At 33.6% G+C, this 15,113-nt stretch overlaps 3 protein-coding genes across 4 annotated transcripts in view; 1 reads left to right on the top strand and 2 right to left on the bottom strand.

Moving 5' to 3' along the window:
* LOC108831052 (disease resistance protein RRS1B-like) overlaps positions 1-1,895 on the bottom strand; it is a 9,812-nt gene extending 7,917 nt beyond the window's left edge. Inside the window, exons 1-2 of the mRNA XM_056992813.1 lie at positions 1,886-1,895; positions 1,714-1,744 (exon numbers count right to left, since the gene is read on the bottom strand). Of these exons, the coding sequence (XP_056848793.1) occupies positions 1,714-1,744; positions 1,886-1,895 (41 nt within the window). The remainder of the gene's footprint in view (positions 1-1,713; positions 1,745-1,885) is intronic.
* Positions 1,896-3,255: 1,360 nt separating this feature from the next.
* LOC130498437 (probable disease resistance protein RPP1) lies at positions 3,256-5,994 on the bottom strand. The gene is made up of 3 exons (XM_056991799.1): positions 5,004-5,994; positions 3,890-4,844; positions 3,256-3,794 (listed from the first exon to the last, which is right to left on the bottom strand). The coding sequence occupies exons 1-3, from the start codon at positions 5,501-5,503 to the stop codon at positions 3,414-3,416; spliced, it is 1,836 nt and encodes a 611-aa protein (XP_056847779.1). The 5' UTR covers positions 5,504-5,994; the 3' UTR covers positions 3,256-3,413.
* Positions 5,995-6,592: 598 nt separating this feature from the next.
* On the top strand, positions 6,593-13,552 carry LOC108831051 (disease resistance protein RPS4-like). 2 transcript variants are annotated; one of them, XM_056991798.1, is made up of 6 exons: positions 6,601-7,169; positions 7,560-8,700; positions 8,812-9,126; positions 11,612-12,532; positions 12,618-13,180; positions 13,329-13,552. In XM_056991798.1, exons 1-6 carry the CDS (start codon positions 6,685-6,687, stop codon positions 13,504-13,506), a joined length of 3,603 nt encoding a protein of 1,200 aa, XP_056847778.1. In that variant the 5' UTR covers positions 6,601-6,684; the 3' UTR covers positions 13,507-13,552. The 2 variants fall into 2 exon arrangements, with proteins under 2 accessions (XP_018460123.1, XP_056847778.1); XM_018604621.2 differs by having other exon boundaries at positions 6,593-7,169; positions 12,618-13,501.
* The last annotated feature ends 1,561 nt before the right edge of the window (positions 13,553-15,113 follow it).

The raw sequence follows: 15,113 nt of genomic DNA, 5'->3' as shown, positions 1-15,113 counted from the left end.
TTTTACGTAATGAAAATTATGATTTTTTGATAAATTATATATTTTAAAATTTTTATGAAATTTATCTGAAATTTAATTATATGAATTATTTTTGTTATTTTAAATATGAATAAATCTTAGAAGACTCTAAATAATTCTAACCCGTAATATGATTTTATTTATTTAACCCGAAGTTAGACTTATTTTAAACTGATTTTTTGTTAAATTAAATAAAATAAGAACCTATAGTTTAGGGTTTAGGGTGTGATTATAGTTTAATATAATTCAGTTCTTATCTTTTTTGAAAATTTTGTTTCCTAAGCGTTTGCATCATATCTTTCTAAAAAATCTTTCAAGTTATTAATTATTTGAAAACATTTTTTAAATGAAATCTCAAAATAAAATCAAATTGAAATAACAAATGACTAAATCAAGAAAATCATAGTACGGGTCTAAATATATCTCAACTCTCTAAAAAAATTAGTTTCATTTAAAATAAAAACTAAATCACATAAAATAAATTTAATATAGAAAATGTTTTGAAATACACAAATGAATTTTTCAATATAGAGAGTGTTGAAGATATAAAATATTTATTTAAGTTAACAAAAAATCAGTTTAAAATAAGTCTAACTTCGAGTTAAATAAATAAAATCATATTACAGGTTAGAATTATTTAAAGTCTTCTATAACTTTGTCATATCTAAAATAACAAAATAGTTATATAATTAAATTTCAGATAAATTTCATAAAAATTTAAAATATATAATTTATCAAAAATCATAATTTTTATTACGTAAAATAAATTTTCCAACAAAAAATATACCCGCCCTTTTTAAGGGCGGGTTAAAAATCTAGTAAATATATGAATGTTATATTTTATCAGTTATGAGTTATGTACACATATATTAGGAGATACAAAAGTGGAGGAGAAGGAAAAAGAGTTAATACATATTATACACTTAACAAATATAGATAGATATGATTGTGTTGTCTTATTAGTTTTTATATAGAAAATATGCAAAATCAAATAATTTCTTAATTTATGTGCATAAGTTTAAAATGATTTAATATGAAACAATGGGAGTATATTTATTTTCGTCAATCAGTTTTTGTTTATACTTTTTAAGAGAGAATAATATAAATAACCAAAATTAATTTTCTAAAATGATGGTAGAGAAAGATGGAAAAGAAAGAAAGAGAGGGAATGGGGTTTTAATTATTTTCTTAATTGTTTTTTTCGGTTATAAGGTACAATTTTCTTACTTTAATGTTATTTTTTAAAACATATACGTTCTTAATTTTCGGGATTCAAACATCTCCAATGTAGAATTCTGTCTTTATATTAAAAATAGAGATAATCTATGATAGAGCTGAGTTTTACTTCGAATTCATTTATTTTGGAATGTAAAAACAGAATAATAAAAGAATAAAAACACTCCATTTTTTGAAACAAACTTATTATTGTTTCATTATGGACTGGGAAAATGGAAAGTAGTTAATAATTAATTATTATAGAGTGAACTGTTTGTAAAAACAGTAATGTATACTGAAGATAAGAAAAAAACATTTTGGTAAAATTGCCTCACATTTTGTGAATCCTATTCGTAGTTATATCATCCAGATTAGTCCAACTTTTTTTGTTGTGGTGTTGGATTTGATAGGTAACATCATAAAATTTATATTCTTCTAAACATGCAATTGCAAGCAACAGACTAATGTATACACAGTTACCTAGAGTGTATGCCTGGTAAGTCTCTCAACTCTTGGTGTTAGATTCGGGTTATTATGGGCTTCCAACTTAAAACCAATTGGCAATTAGTGGATTGGCCCTAACCTTTTATATAGTAGTAGAATAATTCTTATATTTCGATGTGGGATGTTTCTCATCAATACCCTCCCTCACGCTCAGACATCTAGGTTGAAGCGTGGACAATTGTGGGAATAACATCCACAGAGGGTCCAACACCGGTGTAGTAGTAGTTGTAGTAAATTAGGTCAAAGAATCTTATCGCTCTGATACCATGTTAGATTCGGGTTAATTATGGGCTTCCAACTTAAAACCAATTGGCAATTAGTGGATTGGCCCTAACCCTTTATATAGTAGTAGAATAATTCTTATATTTCCGATGTGGGATGTTTCTCATCAATATACTAGAGATATGATGGACCGGAAGATGTGTATCTTACGGACCAAGACTGCGAAGCCCGTGAAACCATGAAGACCCTCAAAACTAAAAGTAAAGATTTGAAGAGCAAGTTAACCTCAGATATTCTTAGCATATTTCCATTAAGTATTAGGAAAGTTAACATTATCTAGTGTCAACATTATGTTAATGTTAGCATTATATATATGGATTGTATTCTCATATTGATCACAACACAATAATATATCATATTATATTCTACTTTTCATGGTATCAGAGCAGACGATTCTTTGAGATCAAAATTAAAACTTCCGTTTTTTTTAAAGCTTTGATGGTGCACATCGTTGGTGTTGGCGATGCTGAAGAAGATGGTGATGATACTGACGATGAAGATGACCCGTACGATAATGCACGTGAAGCATGAAGTAATGTGCACGCGATTTGTTCCTTATTATTAAAGTCATTGGGTTTGTTATAGTTATTAGAAAGGGTTAATGGTTTTTTTTTCTAGCTTGATTTGGATACATCCAATAATTATTATGCTAAGCTAAGGTCTTGATTTATCATACGTTTTGACAAGTTTTAAGTTTGAAGAGTTCGGTTTGGGTTTGTCTTTACAATATTTGTCACGGGAATATTTTAGGAGATGATTGGTCATGGGTTAGTTTAAGAGATTTATTCTATAGTTTAGAATGTCTCAATATTTGTTTTGATTTTTCCATAATATTGTTGGTTATAGTTTAACCATTATGGGGGAGTTCTAGTAGAACGTTCAAGTTTTAGGTCAATTTGTTTAGTCCAAGTTATGGACTGTCCGAGATAGGACGATTGTTTTAGAGATGCAGTTGCGTCCACGGGATATATTCCCATTGCTAAGACCAAAGAAAAACTGAAGTTTTCATCCCTCATTGTCTAAGTTGAAGTTTATTCCGAAGGAATCTACTGATTTGTTTTCCTCGACATAGTGTCCACGACATACGTGGTCTGCTTTATGTTTGCAGATTTGCGTGTTGCATCCCACGTTTGTCGTGCGGAGGAGTATTAGAGATATGATGGACCGGAAGATGTGTATCTTACGGACCAAGACTGCGAAGCCCGTGAACCCATGAAGACCCTCAAAACTAAAAGTAAAGATTTGAAGAGCAAGTTAACCTCAAGATATTCTTAGCATATTTCCATTAAGTATTTAGGAAAGTTAACATTATCTAGTGTCAACATTATGTTAATGTTAGCATTATATATATGGATTGTATTCTCATATTGATCACAACACAATAATATATCATATTATATTCTACTTTTCACTTGGAGCGCGATAGTCCCTTGCAGTGCAGCTGCCACATCGGATGGACTAATACGATAGAACACTGGGATCACCAGCTTTTCGTTTTTCCTTCGGTAATGAAGAACCCTCACGAGCTTGTCCAGGAATGAGGGGGAGGACAAGTAATTCTTAGATAAAACCACCACAAAAGCGCTAGCTCCCTCTATGACATCCAGAGTCTCATTGCAATTTACGGATGCCTCAATGCCTTTCCGGTGGAAATCCACAGAGAGGTGGCTGGCAAAAGAGTACTGTAATGTATCTGCGCAGTAGATGTAGACGGTGTGAAGTAATCCATTCGAAGATGTTCCTTTGGAAGGTCTTTCACTTGTATTAACATTTCCCTGGAGAATGACCGAACAAAGCAAGTGTTAGATGGTTATAGTTATCAAATGAAATCAAATATGCATGCAGATATAATGAAGAGAAATGCTCGTGCCTTCTCATCTTGATTCGTAATGGTAAGCTTTGGCCTCACTTCCGAGAGGCTCTTTCTTAAAAACTCTTCCATTCTCTGAGTCAATTCAACATCGCGGAAAGAGGATATGTAATGGTGAGCTAGTTTTTTATCTTCACCAGATAAAGCATCGTAAGTAAACTTTATAATGCTCCCCAACCCTCCGTCAACGCTAGTCATTAACTTTGGTAGTTCTTTTTGCCACGTATGCTTGGGCTTTCCTCGAAAATAAGAGCCCAAAAACCTTAGCCCCGCAGGTAGTTCACCAGAAAGTGTTGTAATTAGCTGAGCAAGCTTCCTAAAAGCAAAATATGGGGACTTTTGACGAAAAGCATACATGCAGAAGATTCGAAGAGGTTCATCAGATTCTGGAAATCCCACTTTGTAAATATGTTTGATCCCGTGTGCCTCTAAAAGCGCTCGATCTTGTGATGTTAAGATAATCCGACTTCCTGGACCAAACCCCCACACTTCTCTCGCCAAGACTTGTAACTGTCTTACTCCCAACTGATCCACGTCATCAAGAACGACTAACACTTTCTTGTCTTTAAACCTTTCCTGTGCAACTCCCGGATGTGAACTCTCACCAATAATATCCTTTTGGTTGATTAGTTGAGAAAACAATTGGTTCTGCAACTCCAATTCATCGTGGAAAGTTCTTGGATAGCCTCCTTTGATGTCAATCAATGTGCTTAACTGGAACTGATGAGAAAGACATTGGGTTATATAATTGGCGATGACGGTCTTACCACTCCCAGGAAGACCACTAACTCCTATGACCCTCGCTTCACCTAAGTCCAGGCGTAACAACTCTTTCATCTCTTTTACATGATCTCCCATCCAGGCTAGTCTCCCGATATTACTGGATGGTTTGGAATCATTCAACTTGTTTGATATATCATTGGCAATATCTCTAAACATCTCTTCTTCAGTCTCCCTGAACAACATGATGATTAAATAGTTCCGTTATATAGTCATACTTGTATGAATACTAATATGAACTTTCAGGATGGCAGTTGTTTATAAGCTAGAAAGATATAGATTTTGTTGATGTGTTAGAAAGATTTAAGAGAAAGTGGGAATGGAGAGGACGAACCAGTTTTCTGAATGGTAACCTACGATTTGGGCCACTTCCCTCAAAGCATGTTTCCATCTTCTGATCTCCTCCTTCGTTTTTCCATCACAAGTTGTTAAAAAGACCTTCCCAAATTCACCAGTCTGATTCTTCACATCCGTCGGATCCACGTGATAGAAAACAGAAACCACCGTTTGTCCCAACTCTTCTCTGCACTTGATGATCTCCACCAGCTCTTTCAAGTACAGTGTCGAAGAAGCATAGTTGTCTGAGAGCAAGACAAGCGAAATCCTTGATCTCCTGATAGCTTTCATGGACTTACTCCTCTCTATATCATTGTCAGTGAACGGGACGATTCTTTTCTTCCTGAGCTCCCTGCTGAGAAAGACGCCCGGAAAGACATCTTTCCTGCAGAAGCTTAGGAAGATATGGTTGGATTTGGATTTTCTATAAGCATAAATCAGACGACTCAAAATCGTGCAGAATAGAGTAGCAGCCATATAGAGGAAACCATAATCCATTGGAAGATCAATATCACAGAGCTCGGTGTGCTATACAATTTTATCGAAGAAGAGAAGAGAACATTGACTCCATCTCCATTAGCAGAGGAGAGAGAGAGAGAGAGAGAGAGAGAGAGAGAGAGAAAGTGCTTGCTGCCATCAGCAATATAGGAAAGCTTCCTGGATGTTTCCTTCGATTCACCAAAACAATTGCCAACGACAAACCATTGTAGGCTCCACCATACAAGTCTCCTGAAAATAATAGTTATTTAGAGAAGACAGAGACAGACAAACTGCTCCTCTCCACCTACCGTCTGCACATGATTGGCTAATGATGATTGTATAAGCAAACAATTGCCAACGACTAATCATTGTAGACTCCAACATTAAAGGTCTCCTGAAAAATAATAGGTTATTTAGAGAAGACAGAGACAGACAAACCTCTTCACCCCTGCCGTCTGCACATGATTGTATAAGCAAAAAGCCAGGCCAAGGGCTTGTTCAGGACCATTAATTCCCAATGAAATATTTGCTATAGGTCCCATTTTTCTTTTTATAGACATCCATAAATTAAAAATCAAATATACTATTTTCTTTACCAAAAAAAATTGTATTTTTTTATAACCCTATCAAACATATTATATTTAGTGATCAAAGCCTAAATTGGTTTTGCTGTTTTATTAATTTTAAATTAAGTTTAAAACTAAAAATTTAATCAAAATATGTAGACTATCAGTTTGTTTGTTTTTTTGTGTGTTTATCAAATGTTTAGCATTTTGTATTTGAAATTTATTTTCTTTTGTGATATACTCCCTCCGTTTTAATAATCTAAGTTTTAAAAAAAACATATTTCTAAAAGATTTATATTTTACATTTTCAATGTATGTAATAATGAAAAATTATTTCTAAAAAATCCATATTTTATATTTTCAAAGATATTAGTTGTGTTTACTAAATTTTAATTGACTAAAATTTATAGAAAATAAAAATAATATATTTATTGTCAAAATTTTACGTTTTTTTAATAAATGTGAAAATCCTAGAATATAGATTTATTTTGAAATAGAGGGACTAGTATATTGGCTTCCATTATTTTTTGTTTTAGGCCTCTTAAATTTCAGGGAGGGCCCTGGCAAAAACATTTGTAAAAGCATTTTCTCTTCCATTATTGCTTCTCTGTGAAACTGTCTGACACATCTATCATGGCGGCCTCCTCTTCTTCCTCCGTGCAATCCCGGCCCCACAACCAAGTCTTCGTCAATTTTCGAGGGGAACTGCGGAAGACTTTCGTCAGCCATCTGGAGAAGGCACTGAAAACAGATGGAATCAATGTCTTCATCGACGAAAACAGTCCTAGAGGTAAAGATATCACCACCCTCTTTGACAGAATCGAGGAGTCAAAGATCGCGCTCCCTATCTTCTCAAACCACTATACCGATTCACATTGGTGCTTGGACGAGCTGGAGAAGATCAAGGAGTGCGTTGACTCAGGCAAACTTGTGGCCATCCCGATCTTTTACAAGGTAGAGGTGGCCGATGTGAAAAATCTCAAAGGAGTGTTCGGTGACAAGTTTTGGGAATTGGTAAGGAATTATAAAGGGGATTGTAAAGGTGCAAAGACCGATAAGTGGATAGGAGCTTTAGGAGTCGTTACAAAAAAGTTCGGCATCGTTTTAACGGAAACGAGGTACCATGTTCCTGGATTTTCATAAGTTTAGAAATTGAAATAAAATCACTTAAATCAGTCATTATTTAGTAGTGTATGAAAAATATTTCAATTCATGATTTTGATAAGATTTCTAATGATTGTATAGTGTTTGGCGGTGTTAGATAAAAACATAAAAAATCTAAACTGCATAGTTTTAGATGAAATTTTATAAAGATTGTTAAACATTATAAATTATTTAAAATGGTTAGTTTGTTTTTTTACCGTAACTTTAGGATATTTGTGAAAATGATCTTGGTAAGGTATCAAACTTGAAATAAAATTGAAAATTTTCCTATACATATTGTGGAGTAGTTAATTTGTGTTTTGGCTATAAGGATTTCTGATTCCTGCTCTTCACTTGTCTTCCAGCAAAGAAAGTGAAGAAATCGATAACATTGTAGCGCGAGTGATTGAAGCCCTAAGTGGCATTTCGATAGAACGGGAAAGAGAGATCCCCATTGACAACCATGATGCAGGAGATGAAGAAACAGCTGAATGTGCTTCAGACGCGCCTCTTCCTCCCTTTGGCATAGAAACACGTCTTAAGCAATTGGAAGAGAAGATAAACTCTTACACAGACCGTACTTTTAAGCTTGGCCTTGTCGGGATGCCAGGTATTGGTAAGACCACCTTGACGGAGAAGCTGTATGAAAATTGTAAAGGCAAGTTTGTGCGCCAAGCTTTTCTTCCCGATGTCCGTGAATTGTCTAAAAGCGGCATGATGGATGGGAGCATTCTCAGGAGAGAGTTGTTGAGGAATGAAGATGTGATCCAAGAAGTAGTTAACATGAAGCCTGAGTCCTTGAAAACACACCTACTGCTTAATAAGTCTCTTGTCATTCTTGATAACGTGACCAGCAAGAAACAAATGGAGGTTCTTCTTGGCAATGGCGACTGGATTAAGAAAGGTAGCTTAATCATTATCACGACGAGTGATAGGTCGGTGATCGAAGGGGAGGTTGATGACATATATGAAGTTCATAGATTAAGTGCCAGAGACAGTTTGCAGTGCTTCAGCCATTATGCTTTTGGTGTCGTCAATCCAGTGGGAAATTTCATGAATATTTCCAAAGAATTTTCGGAGTATGCCAAAGGCAACCCATTTGCTCTCAAGATATTGGGTGGCGAGCTTAATGGACAAAACAAGGCTCACTGGGAAGAGACACTTCGCAGGCTGGCACAAAGTTCCAATAAGACGATACAAGATTTCTTGAAGATAAGCTATAATGAGCTAAGTCAGCTTCAGAAAGATGTCTTTCTTGATGTTGCGTGTTTCTTTAGATCAGGGGATGAGTATTACGTGAGGTGCTTGGTGGAGTCTGATCTAAAGGCTCTTGCCAGTAAATTTTTGATTAACATTTCTGGTGGGCGAGTGGAGATGCACGATTTGCTGTATACATTTGGCAAGAAACTTGCTTCCGCACTTGCTTCCCCCAAGGAACTTCCTTCCGAAGGGTGGTGTAGGCTATCATTGAACCATAATGAACTGGATGCTCTTAAGAAAGCAGCGGTAAGACAAACCTTAAGTTCTTATTTTCATGATAAACTAGAAGCTCACTTAGCACTCAACTGTTTAAGAAACTTCAACTTATTAACTTATTGTCTTTAACTGGTCAAGCAGGGGGACGTAAGTGTGAGAGGTATTTTTCTTGACATGTCTGAAATGAAGGAGGAAGTTTCTTTGCACGAATGTACCTTCAAAAAGATGCGTAATCTTTGGTATCTGAAGTTGTATAGTTCTCATTGTCATCGACAAGGCAAAGCTGACTGCAAACTAAACTTCCCCGATGGGATTCAGCTTCCACTAGAAGAGATAAGGTATCTCTACTGGCTGAAATTCCCTCTGACGAAACTTCCAGAAGCCTTCGACCCCAAGAATCTTTCCGACCTTAACCTGCCTTACAGCGAGATTGAAGGTGTCTGGGATGGTGTTAAGGTGTGTCTCTGTTTAAGCTACTTTTCACTGTTAAAGTTTCATTTATTAGGTACAAAGTCACACTTGAAAGAGATTTTAAATAATACTCTATGTTTCATGATATTTGATGTTTTGATCCATTGCACAAAGATTAAATTAAGAACATTAGATTTTTTTTAATAAGTTATTTTAAAAATATGATTTTAAAACCAATTTACCAATAAATAAAAAGACTATAAAATCTAATTGGTTGAACATTTTCCAATAAAACTAAAGTTAATTTTAAAATTTCAAAACTTCGGGTGTGAATGGTAACGAAGAGGAACAATATTTCTTAACATCTTATTATATAAAGCTTGGTTTTTTCAAAGTTACTAATTAACATGATTGCGATATATGTCAATCGAAAATTTAAGATTGTGACATGTGTTAAATTATCTCACAGTTAAAAATATATATACTTAGATAATAACAGTAATTTTCCATTTTAAAATCCTAAACAAAAGATATTTACAACGGATTACTCGATATTAATTTCTTTTTATTATGTGAGATGTGTTAAAAATATTTAATAATTTTAAATAGATATACTAATATAATAAAAACGAATTTTTGAAATAAACTAAGTTCAAAATTTATTTAATAGTAAAAACAAAAGTTTAATATTATTTAATAATATTTTTTAGAAAATTTCCTTTAAAATCTAAACAGAAAAAAAAACTTGAAAAATAATAAGATGTGATTACTAAAATGTTATTTGATAGTAGTAATTTTATTTATTGTGACATAAGTTAGAATATCTTATGATTAAAAATATCTTATGATTAAAAATATATATAATTAGAAAATAGAAACTAATATTGAATAAATAATTTTCAAAACTATTTAATAGTAAAAATTAACTGATAGTATTTTTTTTTGAAAAATTTCCTTTTCAAAAACCCTAAAGAAAAAGATTTGTAAAATAAATTATTTAATACTAATTTTCCTTTTCTAAAATCCAAAAGAATAACTGTAAAAAATTATTTGACATTAATTTTCCTTTAAATTTTTTGACATGTGTTAAAATATATCATGATTATATAACAAAATAATAAAAAATCTAAAGTAATTTTAAATTACTTAATAATATTTTCTATACTTTTTATTTTATAAATTTTAAACAAAATAATATTTTCCAAAAGAATTTTAATACTAATTTTTGTTTTCTAAATTTTACAGAAAATATAATTGTAAAAAAAAATTGGTAGTAATTATTTGATAGTAATTGTCTTTTTCTCAAATCTTAAACGTAAGAGAATTGTAAGAGTGTGTCTGATTTTAATTTGCCTTTCATCAAATCCTAATCAAAAAAGAGTTGTTGAATAATTATTTATATTTTTATGAATAACTAATTTTCCTATTTATAGTTAATTTCTTTTTAAAAATCATCACTCAAAAGCAACTATAATTATTCAAATTCGTGATTAAGCTCTCTATTTTTTTTAAATCATAAATTAAAAGGAACTATAATTATTCACATCTATATATATGATTAAACTCTCTCACATTTTGTCACTTCTCATACTTTGACACCGAACATAATAAGAGATACAAGAAATATATTTTATGTGAGTTTTTCTGCATGTTCTTTCACATCTTCGCCAACTTTTTACCAATAACTCGTCTAGGCAACATGATTATTGAAACAGAAATCCTAACTAGAATTTATGTGGAAAAATAGATTTTTGTTTCTAGAATAAGTCTTATACCAACAGATGCAAGGTGACCTTTTAAACTTAAAAAACTTCAATTTCTTATACAAGTTTACTATACAATGACTATCAACAAGAATTAAGGCCAACAGATGCAAGGTGACCTTTTAAACTAAATAAACTTCAATTTTCTATAAAAGTTTACTATGCAAAGAGTATCAACAAGAGTTAAGGCCAAAGCTTAAAAGGTTGGCCTATATTTGCCAAATGAGTCTTACAATTATACGTTGCACTATCAAAAGTCACTACAACTGCAGAGTTTTGGATTTTTAAAACATAAAGACTATAATGACTATTGAAATAGAAATACCAATCAAAATTGCAATAAGAAAACAGATTATTGTTACTAAAATAAGTCATCAATATATATTGAAAATCCATGAACTAATGTAAAAAATATTTTCATTATTTCTATGTGTTCGTGAAATTAAAACAAAAAATAAAACCCGTGCATCGCACGGATCCATATCTAGTTCTTTATAAAAGTTTACCATTCATGAGGAATAACCATTCCTTCTCATTCCTTTTTTTTGTAGAGATTTTTAGAACAAATTTGTTCCTTATACATTTTGATAAGAAATCATCATTCTTTATCATTCCTAAAGTTCTATTCATAATCATTATTTGCATATCCATTCCATTCCTACTGTTCCTATAATGGTTACCAGTCACACGCTTCATTTAATTTGAAACAAAATTATCTTATCACCAATCAGCTTTAAACTGAGCTCATATAACTTAATTCATTGCAGGAAACACCGAAGCTTAAGTGGGTTGATCTTAGTTACTCAAGCAAGTTAAGCAATCTGTCAGGGTTACTAAATGCTGAAAGTCTCCAGAGATTGAATCTTGAAGGCTGCACGAGTTTGAAAGAGTTGCCAAAGGGGATGCAACACATGCAAAGTCTTGTTTTCCTCAACATGAGAGGTTGCACAAGTCTCCGGGTTCTCCCAAATATCAATCTGATCTCTATGAAGACTCTTATCCTCACCAACTGCTCAATCCTTCGGACTTTCAAGTTGATTTCGAATAATCTAGAAAATTTACACTTAGATGGAACTGCCATAACTCAACTTCCTACAAACATGTGGAAGCTCCAGAGACTGATTGTATTGAACTTGAAAGACTGCGAAAAGCTGGAGGCAGTTCCAAAATGTCTGGGGAAGCTGAAAGCTCTGCAAGAACTGGTGTTATCTGGTTGTTCAAAGCTCTCGACCTTTCCAGTTCCTATTGAGAAAATGAAAAGCTTGCAGATATTGTTGCTAGATGGGACAGATTTCAGTACCTTAAAAGTGGAAGACATACCTGAACTAAGACGTAGTATGAATGGCATATCCTCATTGCAGCGTCTATGCTTAAGCAGGAATGATACGATCACCAACCTGCAAGATGACATCAGTCTACTATGTCATCTGAAACTGCTTGACCTGAAGTTCTGCAAGAATCTCATCTCAATTCCACTGCTTCCACCAAATCTAGAGATCTTAGATGCACATGGCTGCGACAAGTTGAAGACAGTTGCAACGCCATTGGCAATTCTTAAGCATATGGAGAAGGTTCACTCTAAGTTCATTTTCACCAACTGCAACAGTCTTGAACAAGCTGCAAAGAATAGCATCACAACTTATGCTCAAAGGAAAAGCCAGCTAGATGCGCGTAGATGCTATAAAGAGGTCTCATTCCTCACATTTATTTATCTAATTTTATCTCATTAACAGTTTATGATTTGTTTTGGTTTCTGTGTTATTACTTTTGCAGGGACATGCTTCAGAAGCTTTATTCATTACTTCTTTTCCAGGGAGCGAAGTGCCTTCATGGTTTGACCATCGCATGATTGGACCAACGTTAAATCTGAAGTTTCCACCACATTGGTGCGACAACAGACTTTCAACAATAGTTCTATGCGCTGTTGTTTCGTTCCAAGATGAGATCAACAGTTTCTCAGTAGAATGCACTTGTGAGTTCACCAACGAACTTGGAACATGTACACGTTTCAGTTGCATTCTTGGTGGAGGTTGGATTGAACCGCGCAAGATTGATTCAGACCATGTGTTTATCGGTTACACCAGTTGCTCCCACATAACAAATCATGTAGAAGGTTCGCAAGGACATCAGAAATGTGTTCCTACAACGGCGTCAATAAAATTCAAAGTGATAGATGGATCAGGTGAGATTATGAATTGTGGTTTAAGTTTGGTGTACGAGGAACCAAACCATGTCGTTATTGAAGGAGACAGTAATGGAACTTCTTCAGGAAGAGATTTATCAGTTGTAGAGAGTACAGTGAGCTCTGCTACTCGGTTTCTGTCCGTTGTTTTGAGGTATTTGTGGCTAGGTGTTTTGTTCTTTTCGGTTTTTGGGTTTGCTAGGTTTTATTCTCAGTAGATAAGCTGTAATTTTTTTCTGGGTCACCACTAAGTGACTAGTTTCTGTTTTGTATTTGTAACAGACAATTTTTTATTTTTTTAGGAACACAACAAAACTAAGGAGTTCGGGTTCAGTTCTTTTTCTTGTTCTCTCCGCCTTCTCTCTTGTTCTTCTGGTTCAGTTCGTAGTTCAACAGTCTCGCCGGCTCCGGCTGCTCTCACAGAGCTGGAGTCGGGTTTCGTTTCTTTTTCTTGACTCTCGGCATGCATGCATCATCTAATCAGCCCTTTTATATTGATCTTAGTCCAGATCCCTTTTGCTCGAACCTATTATCCGCTTGATGGTTTTGCATGTTGGCTCTGTTCTCTTTTTTCTTCTCTGGTTTCGATCTTCTTCCTTCTCGGATCTTCGAGTGAGGTTGAATCCAAAGTTGATTGGTACGCTTCCTGTCTTCAACCCAAAAGATCTGATCGAGATCTAATCCTTTGTCGTGCTTCAATCTGGTGTTCTGTTGGCCCTTCTATAACGTCGCCATCCGGTTCAAGACTTATGTCCTGAGCGATCTGTCTTGCTGGTCTTCGAAGCATGTTCTTATCCCGTTTGTGCTATTCGCTATGTTAAGGTATCGCAAGTCGCAGTTTTGGCCATGATTGCCTCTTCGATTTGTTTTTATCTAAGGAGTTCTTTGAAGTCAACATGCAATCTGTTCTTTAATTTCTAGGTTCTTTGATCTGTTTTTAGGCTGTATTAGTTTGATGCTTGTAGTTTATCTACTTTTCGTCCGCTCTGTTTCATCTTAATTCCCATTTGTGGGCTTAAGACTCCAGGGACTTATGTTGTTGTCGGCTGGCTTTGTTTGTCGGGATTCATGGGGAATCGCCGATCTTTGTGTATCAACCTTTGTTGAATGGAATATTATCTTCAGTGTGAAAAAAAAGGAACACAACAAAACAAGATATGTAACGTACAAAATTTATATTGTGAAACTAGATTTTGACCCGCCCTTAAAAGGGCGGGTATATTCTTTTATTTTAAATTTAATTTTTTAAATTTGTTTTTTTCTGATTATATTTGTAATTTTATAATCATATTTGTGTATAAATTTAGATCAAAATATATTGTAATTTAAAAATTGATCAAGTATACGCACGGTTAAGGCTGAGTTGCGGGTCGAATTCGCTCCGCTGACCCGCCAACCCGCCGATTTTTAACTTTGTTTTGGTTAAAAATATGACCCGCACAACCTTCAAACAAATAATATTGTACATGCATCTGCTCCACTTAATTTTGTGGTTATCCGTGGGTTATATACATATTTTAAAAATCATTATTTAATTTAATTACTATAAAAGTATATTTATAATAAAAAAATTTATACATGACTTAAATTTTAAATTATTATTTTTAAATTCTTGTATTTAAAAAAAGTATTTACTTTTTTAATTTTTTTTTAATAATTTGCGGGTCGACGGGTAACCGCGATCGAAAATTCACCAACTCATACTACGCCCACATAAAAAAACTTATAACCCGCATCCGCAAATCAATTTTTCAAATAATTGGACGAAAACTAATTAGTTAGTGAAAGGATTTAACAATTTTTTTAAGTAAAATTTTTGGTAGTGATTCCCTTTTAATAGTATAGACAAAAAAGAAGTGTATATTTTTTGTTTTAATTTAATTCTCATATTTGTGTTTTCTTTGTGATGATATTTGTATTTTTTTGTAATCATATTTGTGTGTAAATCTTAATCAAAATATATTTTATTAAATAATAGCAATTTAAAAAATTGATCCGGCATACGTTCGGTTAGGGCTTGATTGCCGGTCCAACCCGCAAACCTGCCTGCATATTTCAATTTTGTTTTGGTCAAAAATATAACCCGC

The sequence above is a fragment of the Raphanus sativus genome, chromosome 8 (genome assembly GCF_000801105.2).
Source record: "Raphanus sativus cultivar WK10039 chromosome 8, ASM80110v3, whole genome shotgun sequence".
NCBI lineage: Eukaryota > Viridiplantae > Streptophyta > Magnoliopsida > Brassicales > Brassicaceae > Raphanus > Raphanus sativus.
The sequence above is the reverse complement of the archived record's forward strand: the minus strand, read 5'-3'. Positions and strand labels throughout refer to the sequence as shown.